This window comes from Dermacentor andersoni, chromosome 10 (genome assembly GCF_023375885.2).
Source record: "Dermacentor andersoni chromosome 10, qqDerAnde1_hic_scaffold, whole genome shotgun sequence".
Taxonomy (NCBI): Eukaryota; Metazoa; Arthropoda; class Arachnida; order Ixodida; family Ixodidae; genus Dermacentor; species Dermacentor andersoni.
The window spans coordinates 134345008-134361331 of record NC_092823.1 but is presented as its reverse complement, the minus strand read 5'-3'; the positions used below and the strand labels follow the sequence as shown (position 1 = coordinate 134361331).

Here is a 16324-nt window from a genome sequence, read left to right as displayed (position 1 = left end):
AAGGTACAGTCGTTCGCTGCTGCAGGCTTTATCTTGAAAGCAGTTGTCTTACAGGATGGATGGTTGGAGGGAAATTTTTCTCATTAGATAAGCATAGAAATGCCTGCGCATCTAAAGAACAAATGTGCTTTTGCACGCTTACTACTTGGATTGGATTAGGTTCGACTGCGACAGCGAATTCGCACCCTTACCAGCAGCTTCTGTGCATTACGGGAAGGCAATCTCGAAGGCCATGCGTTTGTGCGCTGCAGTCGCCTACAGCTGTATGAGCAGGACGTCGGTTGCCATGTTTTGATGTCACTATCACTGGTGGCTGTTGTTCGGGTGTCGCAACTCGAGAATCGGAACGTCTGTGCGCATGATATTTTGACAATTTAGTGCCTGTGCATGTAGAACAAAGAAAATAGTACACACTTAGTGTTTGGTGGGCACTGAGTAACTACGGCTTAAGCGGTCAGCCATTACATGGGGTAAAATGGGGGCTAGTGGGGGAATCTTCGCGACTATGTTCAAACTGCAATTACACATTAAGCGGGTATGTATTAACAAGGTTTGACTGTATAACTTGCGTTAAATATTTTAAAGAATTTAGCAATAAAATCGGGGTGCAGGTTATTTGCGAATGTTGCCCTAAAGTGTGACTTCACAGCAGAACCACATGTTTAAGCCAAAGTCCTCCACCATCACCGTCTCTGAAGAGGTTGGGAACAGAGCTGCCAGCGGAAGATATGAACGATCTGTATATCCCTAAATGGAGGCTTTCTTTAAATAAAGATTTGACCATTGCATGTAGTGATTTCCACGGATGACATGCAAACTTTAATTGTTTTGCTCTTTCTGGGGTGCTGTAAGTGTGGGTGACGTTTATATGCTGAAGTGGGTCATACGAAGAAGGATACATATATTCATTCATGTTGAATACTTTGGAAACATTAAATACTGAAATTTTGGACAAGGCAAATATCAAATACAGTACTGTATTTACTCGCCTAATGGTCGCACTCGCGTAATGATCGCACCCCTGAATTTTTTCATCAAAATGCAATTTTTTTTCTTTCCCGTGTAATGATTGCACCCTGAACTTGTCGCAGCGATATGTCGTGTGCCAAGTCTAGCTAATGATCCCGCTTAACATCTGTCAAATGCTACACGAACGACTCTTGAAGACATACCAAGCGGTCTGCACGCACCCAACATTCTTAAGCAGACGCCCTATTTCATTCCTTTCGTCACTTTCCGCACTTCCATGAAAAAAAGCTACAACCAAACTTACCTCGGCTTTATTATTTGTAGGCTTCATAATGGTTTTGGTCAACAACAACGTAAAGGGCGCCTTTCGATTCTTCTCGTCTGTACTCGTGGGCACGCAACAAATTGCAAGCGGCAACGATAGGAGCCACATTTACACTGATACATTAGAAGTGTACCCTATTCATATGCTTACGCTTGTAACACAGCTAAGATATTCGCCCACCCTTATCGGAAATGTGCCGTATTAGGATAGCAGCGAAGATAAATGCCGCAGTTTCCGCAGCATGCCCGCCATGTGTTTCTATGTTACTGGCAGCTAAGTGCGCCCATCTCTGTTTCTGTCCCCTCAAAGTAAGCATGGCTGCGTTATTGTCGCAAACTTGCCGATATTAACAATATTATTCATTACTGATACGGAAGAAACTGTTTCAATGCGCTTAATGTACTCATGAGTAGAAAAATAATCGCATTCGGCGCATCCGGCTTGCTCCGCCGGCCGCCATTCTTGTTTTGGTGTCCTGCACTGACAGCGGCAGCCGCCTGCTTGTCATCCCGTAGCAAATGCGGGATGAAAAAATAAAATGCTTCTTTTCATGGGAAATTTAACCTCAGTAATGATCGCACCCCTGAATCTGCATTATTTCCTTTGACAAGAAAGTGTGATCATTATGCGAGTAAATACGGTAGCATAATATTCGAGCAAATATTCGAAAATATTGAATACTCGCACAAGCCTAGAAAATATGCTTCTAGAAATATACAACAGGTGGTGTAACTACCTTGGAACTCACCAACTTTGTGTAACTGTGCACATCTCACTGGAGAGAGTGAACATGTGGGTAGGTCAGTCACACGGCGGTACAAAAATTTGAAAATGCCGGCACATCAATGAAACTGAAAGGGCTAATATACAGCTAGCATTGTGTAACAATACTTCACTGTTATTATCTGTCAAACTATGGTAACCTACTCCTGCTTGGGCCATTCATGGCCTATGGTACGAATAAATTATTTTTCAAAACGTATTGCGAGCCCCCATACACTGAATCAGAGCAGCATTCTGGGAGCCAAAGGTGTCACGAGTAACTCGGAGACCATGTTCACAAGGCTGACCACACTTTACAACAGTGTTGTCATCTTCGCTGGTTTATCGCTAGAGCTCAAAATTCAGTCTGTACTGGCTGGTTGATGCATGGTCAAGGAAAGATATGAACTGTACACAGAAGAGAGATATAAACATGAAGTGGCAGGCTATCTACTGTTGATATTATATTCTGTTTGTTCTTGAGATTTCATGGTGGCACAAGTGAGAGAAGTTGAGAAATGCAAGTGAGTTCAGTAACATTCAAGGTGATAATTATCGGATTCTGCTTTATTCACCAGCAGCCAGTACTGTGTCAGACCTTGCTTTCAGTTTTGTTAGAGTAGTGGGATATCTATTTATGTAAAGGGTGACCGAACAACATTGAATTAGCTGTAATGCAGTGATTTGGGCTTGCTAGTATAACATTGTAAGGCTTATAGCACGTGAAAAGACAAGGACGAAAGGAAAATGTCACACACACAGGTGCTAACTTGCAACAATCTTTATTTCGAGGAAAGGACCCACACATATACAGTAAAAGCTCGTTAATTCACTACTTGCTAATTCGAAATTTCGGATAATTCGAAGTAGTCGCCACGGTCCGTCCAACAACGTATTGAAAGCAATATGTAACACATCCCGCTTATTCACACTGAAATCCGCACCGCCACCGATAATTCGAACTCCGCATCATCGTGGATGGGGAGGGTACTAGTGCGCGGGAGCACGCTGGCGTCGCCGCGCGGGTCGCGCAGCCCTGCTTTTTCGATCAGCGGCAAGGACGATAACACCGTCGCCGCGCGCCATCGTCTTTGTGTACGAGCTTGCGAGGGTGAGCCGGCGAACGCGGCTCAATCTCGCGTGCGCGAGAGGGGAAGGTGGGGCGGAGCGCGCCCTCTCTTGTCGCGCGCGAGGCAGGGGGGTGAGGCAAGGGAGGGACGGGAGGACGATCTTCAGCGGCTGCTGCTTACGGCGCGGCCATGCGGGCGCTGCATCTTGAAAGCGATCTGCGACGTGGCCAAAGTGCGCGCCCGTGTGGGCCTCATCTTCAAAGCGATCCACGATGTTTGCCGAGTATGCGTAGTGCCGGTAGCTTCGTATGCACTATGCTTTCTACGTTTCGTTCGCGTTGAAGCGAGAGCTGTACGAACGTCAATTCGCTTGCTGCTACTGCTGCGTGTTTTCACTCCAGCGAGTTTCCGCGGTCATCGAGCGAGATGCGTTCATGCTTACCTGTGCACGCGTGACACAGTGCTTGTTAATTTATTTCGTAAGCGAATGCTTACACGTTTATACGGCCGATAAAACTATTATCGTTACTTCGTATCATCATCATCATCAGCCTAGTTACGCCCACTGCAGGGCAAAGGCCTCTCCCATACTTCTCCAAGCTATCTACTAATTTTCTGTCGCAATCGATGCTTCGCTTTTCGCGCTAGTCTGAGACATTTTTTTTTTCTCCGCCCCAGTCAGCGCTACGAACGCGCGGATGGAGCAAGAGCCATTCCGACGTCGGGCGCGTCGGACCGCGCTGGCCGCGTCCGGTTACGTTGGCTGCGCCAGTGCTTCAAAGTATAGACGTTGTTCACGCCGACGTGACGTAGCGTGTGCGCGCGTGCTCACGCCACGTCAGACTATATACGCGCCTTAACCGAGCGATTTTTTCCTCTGACTTTCAATAGTTCGAATTAATGAGCTTTTACTGTATACAACTTTTTCGCATGCGTTATCATACATGCGGTAGCGTAGCAACAGGGGGGGCCGGGGGGCCGTGGGCCCCGGGTGCAAGGGGCCAGTGGGGGGGGGTGTCATATACGTCTGAAGACACCCCTCTTTCCACCGGCTACACCGGGGGGGGGGGGAGGTGACAGAAGACCTATGGGCCCCGGGTGCCAGACGACCTAGCTACGCCACTGCATACATGCACTGTTTGCAAAAAATACCTTGCCATTACGCAGATAAGCTAACTCTTTGCGGGAAAGGGCAATTGATTATTTTTAAACGCAGTTATCCCCTAGCCTATCAATCATTTCTGCTTCGATAATTTTGCGAGTTAATCTTCCTCTGGCTCTTCCCATGATGGAGCAGTCTCTGTATGCTGGAGCACACGTCGAGTGGTCACCATCATCCGCCCTGGCAACAGTGCGCTTGCAATACCTGCAGTGAGCGTCGGGGAACCCACCCTGCTTTTCTGCTACATTATGCCGATGTTCCTTTAAACACTCGTTGAGGCACCTTCCGCTATGCCCCACGTAGTTTTTCCCACACTTTAAAGGAAGGTTATAAACAACTGCTCCCACACATTCAACAAATGGTTACTGGTGTTTCTTTTTGCACATGTGCTTGTCAGGCAGGCCTGGTCTGGCTAGTCTGCACAGACATTGCAATCTTGTAGAAGCTGAAAACTGTTGGAGATACGCGGTTCTCCTCCATACTCTTGGGGACAAAGGAACGACAACACAGTAGTGCAAACAGTCACAAGGGCATTTATTGCACCTTTCATAGATCAATGCCTGCTAGCCGAGTTGCTATCCCCAAAACATGCCGATGGGCGCGCGACAAATCTAGAAGTCCGACTTACCGCGACCGCATTGCGAGCGAATATGTTCGCCCCATGCTGGATCCCAACGCCTGGTTGCTCGCGCGTACTGTCACGCGAACGGTGTCCAAGGCGGCCACGCGTGACGGTCTCACAGAAGCATGGTCGGTGCACGCGCGGGCGGCACGTCCGTCCCGCTCGCTTCCCGAACCCATAGAGACCAAGCGCCTTCCTTTCGGTGCCCAAGTAACCTCGCCTGTCGGCGGCGTTAGCAGCGCAACACTAGCGCCATCTCTCGCACTGTGCTTCAACCACTCCGACCGCCGCGGGCGCCAGGCCACGCGGCGGGCGAAACCGCCCTGCAGGAGACGCGCTATGCGGGAAAAACATCAGGGGACGCGCGAGAGTCACGCGTCCCCACATCCCCCCAACCTTAAATCACTTCTTATTCCGGCGAAACATGTGACACGGTCTAACATTAACCCGTGCTTCGCGAACAAGATAGTGCATGCAACAGCGGCCGCGCTGAGGAAATGTCCACACGCTGTCCATAACATGCGAGCCGACTGTCCTTGGGGTACACCGCTGGCGTCCGCCGGTCACAGCAGCAGCTTTGCGACTCGACGGCACGATCCCAGGCCAGGACTCCGGAGACGACGACGCAGTAGTCGGTACGAGCAAGCGTCGCTCGCGCCGACGCGCCCTGCTGGCAAGAGCCGTCGTAGCTGTCGGTGACTGCCGGCTCTTTTGTCCGCCGCCGAGGGTTGTGAGCTGGATACAGGAGGCCGCCGAAGTCGCTGCGCCGAACCGGCCACAGCATCACCATCGCCCGGGGTGGCTCGATCGTAGTCCGGGACAGCAGCGCAGACGATGTGCAGGTGACAGCAAGCCAGGGGTGACTCCATTCACGCTGCGTACACTTAACACACTCGGCAAAACACTAAAGTAGTGCAAGGGAGAGGAATTCTGCATGCGCATCGCCCACGTGGTACGATGTTCAACTCGGCTAGCAAAAGATCGGGCGGCTACTCAGTTGCTAAGTTCACGTGAACGAAGCTCGCTTCCTTGAGTCGAACGAGCAATTTCAATTCGTGCGAGGCTAAATAGAATGAGGGAAGCAAATTGCAACGCCTCAACGCCACGGTCCACCAGGTTGTGTGCCTCCACGTGCGACAGGCAGCTTCGTAAAGCCTTAGGCCTAAAGCGTCGCTACTCTGACAACAACCGGCATCCAAAAACAACACCCAAAATGGGCGCAAAACAGGCAGCCGCGAGGAGACGTCAGCTCTGTGAGGTGGTCCTACTCCGCTCGGTGCACACAGCATCCGAGTTGACGGCGCCCACCGTCCCAGACGGTGTCGGAGCGCCCGGTGCCAGGCCGCAATACCAGTCAGCCCGTAGTGGCACCCGTGGCCCGCGGCCACCCGGCTCCCAGAGCCGCGACTTCATCCGAGTCAAAGAGATGGAAGAAGCTATTTACATAAGAAATTCGGACCACCCACGAGGCTTCCGTATTCACTCGCTTCAGGCATGCCACTGCTCCGCGGGCGCTCAGCCTCGCTCTCCCAGGATGCAGACCACGTGGCTCTCGTACTGACGACTGTCATTAAAAAAACACTTGCGAAAAGGCTTAGCATGTTGACATGTTCAAACACACTACAGCCACCGCCGCCTCGCTCAAGAAAGCACGCCGCCAACGCTAGCGATCAAAATCCACGCTAGCCCTACGCTTCGGTTCAAACAAAGGTCTCGAACGAAGCAAAACTGTTAAATCTATCGTCCGATGCCCCAAGAGCCCCACGTTGGGCAGCCAGATATGGGAGATACGCGGTTCTCCTCCGTCCTCTTGGGGACAAAGGAACGACAACACAGTAGTGCAAACAGTCACAAGGGCATTTATTGCACCTTTCATAGATCAATGCCTGCTAGCCGAGTTGCTATCCCCAAAACATGCCGATGGGCGCGCGACAAATCTAGAAGTCCGACTTACCGCGACCGCATTGCGAGCGAATATGTTCGCCCCATGCTGGATCCCAACACCTGGTCGCTCGCGCGTACTGTCACGCGAACGGTGTCCAAGGCGGCTACGCGAGACGGTCTCGCAGAAGCATGGTCGGCGCACGCGCGGGCGGCACGTCCGTCCCGCTCGCTTCGCGAACCCAAAGAGACCAAGCGCCTTCCTTTCGGCGCCCAAGTAACCTCGCCTGTCGGCGGCGTTAGCAGCGCAACACTAGCGCCATCTCTCGCACTGCGCTTCAACCACTCCGACCGCCGCGGGCGCCAGGCCACGCGGAGGGCGAAGCCGCCCTGCAGGAGACGCGCTATGCGGGAAAAACATCAGGGGACGCGCGAGAGTCACGCATCCCCACAAAACACAACCCTAACATTCGCACATTGGCCTATTTTCTTTAAATGGTGCAATAGGCCGTTAGCGCCTGCGTGTGTCATGTCTTCCTTTCGTTCTTGTCTTTTCACGTGCTATAAGCCTCACGATTGGATTAGCTATGTCACATTCAATAATTTTCTGAAGTACCAGCATCAGCAACCACTGAATTTATTCTTCTCAGAGTCAAACGAATGAGCTAATTTGTGCACCTGCCACTCTTGCCATGGATGCAGTTGTCCCGAGTGGCATTCCCACGCAAGCACACCCAGTACGACCGCTTCTCTCTATTCCGGGAACACGTGGACCCGGAGTTGCGGGCACATGCAACGGTGGCAGCTGTTGCAGGAGAGTTGGTGCGCACCCTGGCAGACTCCCTGTTCCTTCCCTTCAACCTGTTCGATTATGCACAGTTGTTGAAGGACCTCTGCTTCAGCCTCCATCTGCATGCACATGGCCTAGATTTGGGTGAGACAATGCCACAATTTCAGGCTTTTTCAGATGTTGGTTAACCCCTTCTGTGTGTCTGATTTTCTATAAAAAATTATTTATTTTTGAAGGGCAGGGGGGGGGGGGCAGTTTTGTCTAAACATGTCAGTCTATTTCATATGGTCATTGATTGTATTGGCTGTATTGACGGTATTGGTCATTGGCTGTATAAAACATTGTAAAGCAGAAATGCAATTTACCAGAGAAATGTAATTCGCAAGGGCGGTTGAATGGGCACATTGGTAACATTGCATCTTTGGTTAGCAGCATGACGATCTACGTGGGAAGTAGAAGTGACAGGAAAGAGCACTCTTTCTAGAGCTGTTCTAACATGCAGTTTCCTCCGAACAAAATTATATTTGAGTAAGAAACCAAAACTACGATAGTAACAAGCTGTTGTCATTGGCATTAAAAATTTCTGTAATCCAATCCACATACCACTGCAGCAATGGGAGCTGCAGTAGCTTTGTGCCCGCTACGTAAGATAGTAAGTTTCCCCATTCTGCAAGGCATATAAGAAATGCAGTGTCTGAAATGTTGTAGACTTGCAAAGCTGATATGCTCTGGGTTGTTGATAGGGATACCTCTGATGCAGACGATAGGCGACGCCCTGTCCACTGTAGCTTGGATGCGATGTATTTTCTTTTTCCAATTAATCGGCATCGCTCTCTCTTTTACCATGAAAAACTTGTCTGTTAGCAAACTATGGCACTGTGTTTTTCCAGTTTTCACCATGAAAACGTAGTGCTTGTTACGGTCAAGGTTGGAAGCAAGTAAACAAGGTACTAGGTTTGATTTATTAGTGGGATAGCATGGACTTGTACCATGTTGCTTGCTACAATTTTGCAGCATTTTCACAGCAAAATTGTTTTAGATGGTTGCTGGAACCTAAATAGTTACATAGCCAAGGTCTTCATTAGCATTTGGAATCCACGCGTTGTACCTACCATGACGGCATTTGGTTGGAATCCACTTGTACCTACCATGATGGCATCTGGCAGATTACGAAGCGAAGTGATCACATTACGCTCAAATTTTTCTGGGAATTGTTTTACCAGAGTATGATGCTGTCCAGTTATGATGATATGAAACTGACTGGGCAAGCACTCCATGTCTGAAACAGTAAACTAAAAAAAAGCATGCATAGTTGTAATGAACATGTTTTCATTCAAAACAACCATCAGTAGCATTGTCCGTATGTCTGAAACACTGAAATGATTAAGCAGTTCAGAGAAGTGTTGAGTGCTGGTACGCCATATTATTTAAAATATAATGTAACTATATATATATATATATATATATATATATAAAATAAAAATGTAAATATATATTATTAAAAATCTAATGAAAATAAAAGCACAGACGTTGAAAAGGCAGGAGGGCACTTTCTTTTTTCTAACCCATCCAGCAGACTACTGTAACTGTATCAACCTAATCAGAGTTCATGTGTTGCTCCGCATTCTTGCAATACTTACGGGTGACCATATAAGACGGCATGCTGACAGATTATTCTTGCCTCTGTCATTATCCTTTTCATGCTTGTTTCTTTTACGGTTCAACATTGCACACATGTGCGTTTGTTTTATTTATTTTATCCTTTGTGAGAACAGTATAGCACAGTAAAGAGAATGGTACATTTACAGGTGTGTTGTTTTCTGTAGCCTAGGTTAACGCATTTTGTGAATGCAACTGAGTAGAACTTAATAACATTGCAGCTTTCGTGTATTTTATTACCATTTCATTCGTAAAGTTACAGGCTATAAATTATGCCTTAAAACAACATCAGGAAACAACAGTGCACATACAAAATTTCCATGCTTTGTTTAGCTCGCTCCACTGGGAATGCAATACATGCAGACATTTGCTTTCCAGGACCCCTAGACGCAGCTGTTCACAACTTCTCAGTAGCAGCCTTTGACTTCCACTCCCGCCAGAATGGCCTCGACACCTCCGAGTAAGTTGACCTGTTCACTGTAACAGGCACATGCAATGTTTCTTGTGTTATTTAGGCAAAAGCTAGAGCTCTTGTGGTGGCAAGTATGTCAGATGCAGATGTGTAGAGACACATCATGTCTGTATTCTCGATCAGTCCATTTTTGGGTCTATGACTGTCAACACACAACAATCTACAGACCTTGGGACAAGCTTTCTGATGTCATTGCTGTTACAAATGACGTCGATAGTTGAATGATAGCCTGGGGCAAATACAAGTTCTGTGGAAATCTGGAACATGGAGGAAGTTTCATTAGAAGGTTTCCTCTATAGCTTCATGTTCTCTCTAGTGGATGACAAGTTTTTTTCTTGATTGCACTACAGTCGAATCTCGTTAATTCAAACACGCTTAATTCGGACTTTCGGTTTATTCGAACTGACGCTGTAGTCCCGTCAAAGTTATGTGTATCCCAATGGGCGAAAACGTCCGGTAATTCGAACGCGCAAGCATTTGCGACAGTTAATTCGAACATACTGAGCTCGAACATTGCTCTCAGCAGCGCGCCAAATCATGCTGCGGCGCCTCCGACCAGCAGATCCGCTCGCAACCGCAGCCACACCGCGGCAACGCTAGGCCTAACTACTTCGACGTTCGTTACCAAGCGTCTTGCTGTTCGATGCCGTGTTTTTCATTGAAACAATTCGCCGCTGTTAGCAATGGCGTCGACTCCGCCTTTGTAATCCTCGCTAATGGTTTCGGAGCGCGGAAAGTATGGCGCGTTGCATAATGCCGGTTCTTGAAAGTCAGCTTTGCCCCAATACAGAAGTGGTACGTGGTGAAGCATACCAAAAGTTAGAATGGGCAATTGCCGCGGGACATGGTATGTTTCCTTTAATTACACACGCGTTCACCCGCCATCTCTTATCACAGTGTGAACACCAAAACGCCTAATAAGTGTACTGGCAAGCCTTTACAGCTATTTCGGACGTGCCTGTGGCGATTTGACCCTTTGTGGGCTGTAAAAGGCATGCATTCATTTTTTTCGGACGTTCTCGCAGCCCATGCGGAGTCCGAAAAATCAGACGTTGACTGTAATATGTAAATATGTGTGAATAAACCTTCTGGAACTTCCCACTCGTGTGTTAGCTCAATGCACATGCACCACTGCAGGTAAGTCCTCCATTCAATTAGCTGCCTTTAATTCGAACTTCTTTTAATTCAAACAAATTTTCTGGCCCCTTCGAGTTCAAATTATCAAGATTAGACTGTGTATGAATGATGGCCTGGTACTCAGGTGATAGTTTGTGCATGAGTGCAAGTCTGTACTCAAATGGCAGAGTGTACTCGTATAAATGTCAGCGATGCAAAACTATTTGTAAATTGACTATTGTTAGTATAGATAGTTATTTTGAAGCTATTTATAGTATTGCAGTAGTTTCAAAAAGAAATGATTTGTAGAATCAGTAGCATTATGATAGTTTACCAAGGTTTGCTTTTGATTGCTTTGCGGTTGTTAGATAGCCATATTAAAGTTTTTGGGATGACTGACAATCAGTAACACGCAGTTAGTGCATTTTTGCAACACTTGGCAAATAAAATTAATATTTTTCTTCAATATCAAAATTCTAAATGTGACTATCACTTATTCATACCCAAAACCATGGTTACACCACACCAATAAAATTGAGTTTTCTGGATTTTTAAATTGAGAAAGTCCGAGGACACATAAGCACTTATGAGTTGTGAATGTGAAAAGCATTAATGTCCAATTGAATGGTACTGAGCAGTCCTTTGAGTTTTGCGCTGAGAGTAATATACCCTAGCGTTGTGTGCTGCCCGAGCCAACTTGCAGCAGCAGCAGGTGGCAACGCCACATGCCACCAACGTCCTGCATGCCACCAACGTCCTGCCAGCAGGTAATAGCAGTACGTGCTGCCCAATCCAGCGAGCAGCAGCCTGCAGTAGTGGCTCGAGCACAACACGCCAGCTTCCAAGAGCTAGAGCGATGGTGACGTGGTGTCAAGGCAATGGCCTCTCCCCTCACACCATACCTGGTGCACTATCACGGCAGCAAGTGTTCCCTTTTGCCCATTCTGTTCTGCCAAGGCGTGCTCGAGATGTGGCGTCGCAGCCAATGGGACTTTAGGTGCCGTTTCGCTGCCACAGACTACAGATGCTGGCGTAATTGCTCACTGGGCCATTTCATGCTTTCACATCAAAATGCCATGAATATTTGCTGTAGTGCAGTTGTGCTACACATTCATAATAGCTTTCCTCTTACTTGAATGGCAGGGTGTAGGTCTCTTCAACTCACGTGTGGTTCGTGGCACACCACGCACCAGTTCAGTGTGGTTTGCCACAGCACTCAGTTCTCTGGTGCAAAGTGCACTGTGGCCTTTGATTGTGGCATGGTGCAGGGAACCTTTGCACCTGCCAACGAGATGGTGCAGCCGAGGTGCATAGTTCCAGAGAATGTGGGAACACCACTACCTAATTGCGCTTGCTAGAATGAAAATTGCATTATGCTAGCACCTTTGTTGTCGTCATTTATTTGAGCAGGTTTTCCTTTAGAGCTAGTTGTATTAACTATGCTTGTAAGTGTTGTCAAAACTTGAGTACTTGGGAGTCTTTACTTGAGTGGTTGACTATATGTGAAGTGCAGGCTGTAGCCTGAAGGAGAGCTGTCTTCTTCCAAGCAGTAGACGTTTTCTTCTTATTTTTATGCTTCATTTCTTGTAAAATCTTGTAAATGAGGAAAGGGTAGAGGGTGTCTCAGCAGGGATAAATGGGGTAGTATAGGATTTAGGTGGTCAGAAAACAGTGGTGCTGCCTTTGCTCTGTAAGCTGGGCCATAATAATTTTCTGTTACACTATGGACTTGATGGTGTTCTCACATGCATATGTATTTCCCAAAACTCAAAACCTCACCCACAGGCAGGTGTGCTAGAATATTATTGAAGTTTGCTAGTGAGAACTACAATATTTGCCTCTGCACCACACGCAAGGTTGTCGTGAATTAATGTGGACTGGTAAGAGGTGAGAACTACAAGTAACATGACACCAGCAGAAATTTGCATGCTCTCTATGAGCATGGTGGAATTGTCCTACTGGCTAAATGAGTGAAACAACAAGACACTTGTGAGCTCTTCTCCTTATTGTTGTTTTCAAATGGCACAATTTATTACTTGTGATACATAATTTAGCTTTGCATTTTCATTACCCTTGCAGTACATTTAACCCTTCTAGGTGGTTCTGGTTTCCCAACATGCCAGTCCCAGGATTCTATATATCATAACAGGGTTTTTATGCCAGGATAAGCTGGGTTCTGATGTGTATAGTTGTTCACCAAAAGCATGTTGACACGTCATCATCTCCAACTTGCAACAATGCATCGCGTGCGAAGTTTCCAACAATGGTGAACACGTCAAGAAACTCTCATTGCTGCATACATTCAGGATGATATGAAATGCGACTCAGTTCATCTTCTAGTATATTGAGAAACCATCAATATGAAATCATTCTTTTGCACAAAACACCTGTTTCGGTATTTTGCAACAGGCCCACAAATTTCAGCATGGCGTATTTATTTATTTATTTATTTATTTATTTATTTATTTATTTATTTATTTATTACCCTGAGGGCCAAAGGCATTAAAGAGGGGAGTTGGTTACAGCAAATGAGAGAAAGAAACAAATATAAGCAATTAGAATGTTTAAGTACAACGGCTTCTAGTTATACAGTTTTAGCTAGGGTTTACAACGTCATGAAATTGTTAGCAAACTAAGATAATAAAGTGGTGAGTACAAATGTACTTGGGTTACAACCGTACAGTAAGCAAAAAATGCTTAGATTGCGCAGTGTTAGCTAAAGCTGCCTGAAACCTTGGGTAATCGTAAATGGATAAGACTTCACCAGGAAGATGGTTCCATCCTGTGGATTACCGGAGGAAACAGGACTCCAAGAAAGTGTCACTGTGGCATGATTCGAGACAAACTTTAAAACAGTGGTCGATTCAATCAAATGACGTGAAACTAATTTGGAATATTCTAAGCTTCTATGCAAGCACAAAGATGTGCAACTGATATGTTTTTCTACGCGTAAAAGAATTCAAGCATCAAGTGATTATGAATGTGGACTTGCTTGTTGCTCATGCAATGGGTGGTGATGGGCCATGTGTGATATGCAGCCCAATGGCCATCCGGATGGTGAATGACCAGTTGCTGTTGCTGGAACGCGTATTCCTCGACCCTAGGGGTTTGCCAAGAAACCCCTACAAAAAGTAAGTTGCTTGCTAACACTTGTTATCAGCATTGAGTCAAGGCAGTGAACGACTTTTTGTAATTTCCTGCTGCATTGGCACTGTTGTCACCCGTGCTCATGGTATAGAATTGTTAGGGCAGGATAACATGCTGTTTATTTTTACCTGAATACATTATTGCAGAAACTAGTGCTTCAAAGAGGTCGTGGCTTCAATTCATGGCCTTGACAGCTGTTTTCTCGTGATAGAAATAAGAAAAATTCCACAGTCTGTTGTGAAATGTAAACCAGTGACAGCAACAACCTGAACAGTATATGTTTGCATGAATTAACACCCATCTACCTTGTGTAACTTGCTGCCTGAGGAACCACATCTTTCTATATAGTATTCAGAACACGGTAATTGAAATAAAGCATAACTCCTGCAAAGCCTGGGCGCATAGCTTCGAATTCAGTTTTGATCCGTAGTAGCTTTTGTGACATACACTGCTATTCATTCTGAAGCATGATGCCGTGACAGAGCAGAAATTTAGATTTGCTCTGAAAGAAACCTGTGTCTCGTATAAGCTTTCGTGGCTGACTGTGTTGTATTTCTACATGACATGTCACCATTCTGTAACTTTCCCACATACTGTTATGTTGCATTTGAGACAATGCAGTATTGTAAATTTGGTGCAGCTATTCAGTTTACCATACCTGTCAACTCTCCCAAGTTTTTTGTGAACCTTGTGAATTTGGACCTGTTCATCAATCTTGTAAATGTTGTGCCAAGGTTTACAAAAAATATATTTTGTTCACAAATATATTCTGTTAACAAAAAAATTTTCTTCTCGTAAGTTTTTGAACCTATCATTGGGCACTCTTATTGTAAAAAGCTGCCAGAGAGAGTAGTTCTGGCAATTGCTCATACAGTCAAGTTTCTGAGACAGGTAAAATTGGTAATAGCTAGCAAATTTACTTTTGGAATGAGGCGCGGAACGAACTTGTTCAGGCTACTAGGCAATGACCACGCTCTTGGGATGACTGCAACCAACAGTGCAATCCAAACAACCCCCCACCGCAGCCGATAGTTTTTCACAACCAAAGAGCTTTTTCCTTAATGAATGTCAACGCTAGAAGCATTTTAAATAAAAGCGACGATCTGGAAGGTTTACTCATTGCTTACGATCCTGACATCACCGTGGTAACAGAGACTTGGCTTCACGATAGCATAGATGATGCAGATGTTGTACCTGTAACGCATGAAATTATCCGTCATGATCGCTGTTCAAGAGGGGGAGGTGTGGCACTTCTGATGAAGAAAGGCACTCAGTATACGCTGGTTCCACACAATAAGCAGATTGAAATGGTGTGGATAGCTGCCAAACTTTCCGGCCGAAACGCACTTATCGGAGCTGTCTATAGGCCACCCAATGCTGACATTTCTATGCTGGAGGCACTACACGATTTTCTGTACGACAACAAAAAGCGCTACAGTTGCGTTATAATGAGTGGCGACTTCAACATGCCTAATATAGACTGGGACTTGATGTGTGCTACGTCAACATGCCAACACGCGGATCTGTTGCTAGACATCGCATATGCCTTCGATCTACGCCAGGTAGTGCATACCCCGACGCGCCAGACTGCCGTATCAAGTTCGATTCTCGACCTCGTCTTCATATCCGAAAACGTCAGTCAACTAGGTTATACTGTCGATATCGCGCCCGGTATATCGGACCATTTCTCTGTCCTTTTTAAAAGCCAACTGTGGCGTGAAGCTGAGCGCAGCAAGCCAAAACCCTACTATGATTTTAATAATGCGGACGATGTCAGCATACTAGATTTCTTAGAACAAGACTGATTTCTTTTTACAGTGTCACATTAACTTTACAACTGTTAATAGTTTGTGGCTGCACTTCAAATGTGCGGTGCGTCATTGCATGAATAAATATCTCCCGAAACGACATAAGAGCAAACGTCGAAGCCCCTGGATAACGCGCGAAATCATTCATATAAAGAGGCGCGTAAAACGACTATCGTCTAAAAACCAGAGAGATAGCAGCACCTTGGCTGAGCTGCGATCGGACTTGCGCTCGAAAATAAAATCGTCCAGATTCACTTTTTTTAACGTCAAAATGCACAACTTCCTTTCCAGTGATCCGAGAAAGTTTTGGCTTCACTTGACGCAAAAGAAGGAACCAGTTAATAAATTGAAAATACACGATAAGGACGTCACTGACCCAACTTGTATAGCAACGGCATACAACGACTATTTTTCGTCCGTTTTTCTGCGCAGTGCCGATAACAATATAGATTTCAGCCACGCAACTATGTATGAACTTCCAGAGCTAATAATCACAGAAGAAGGTATTTTTTCAGCATTGCTTAGCTTAGACATTAGGAAA

General features: G+C 46.1%; 1 protein-coding gene across 2 annotated transcripts in view; it reads left to right on the top strand.

Moving 5' to 3' along the window:
- The window catches only part of LOC126545132 (putative N-acetylated-alpha-linked acidic dipeptidase), a 58529-nt gene that overhangs the window by 29673 nt on the left and 12532 nt on the right, over positions 1-16324 (top strand). For both annotated transcript variants that reach the window (XM_055078257.2, XM_055078256.2), the window contains exons 10-12: positions 7494-7725; positions 9619-9700; positions 13867-13959. In XM_055078257.2, the coding sequence (XP_054934232.1) occupies positions 7494-7725; positions 9619-9700; positions 13867-13959 (407 nt within the window). The remainder of the gene's footprint in view (positions 1-7493; positions 7726-9618; positions 9701-13866; positions 13960-16324) is intronic.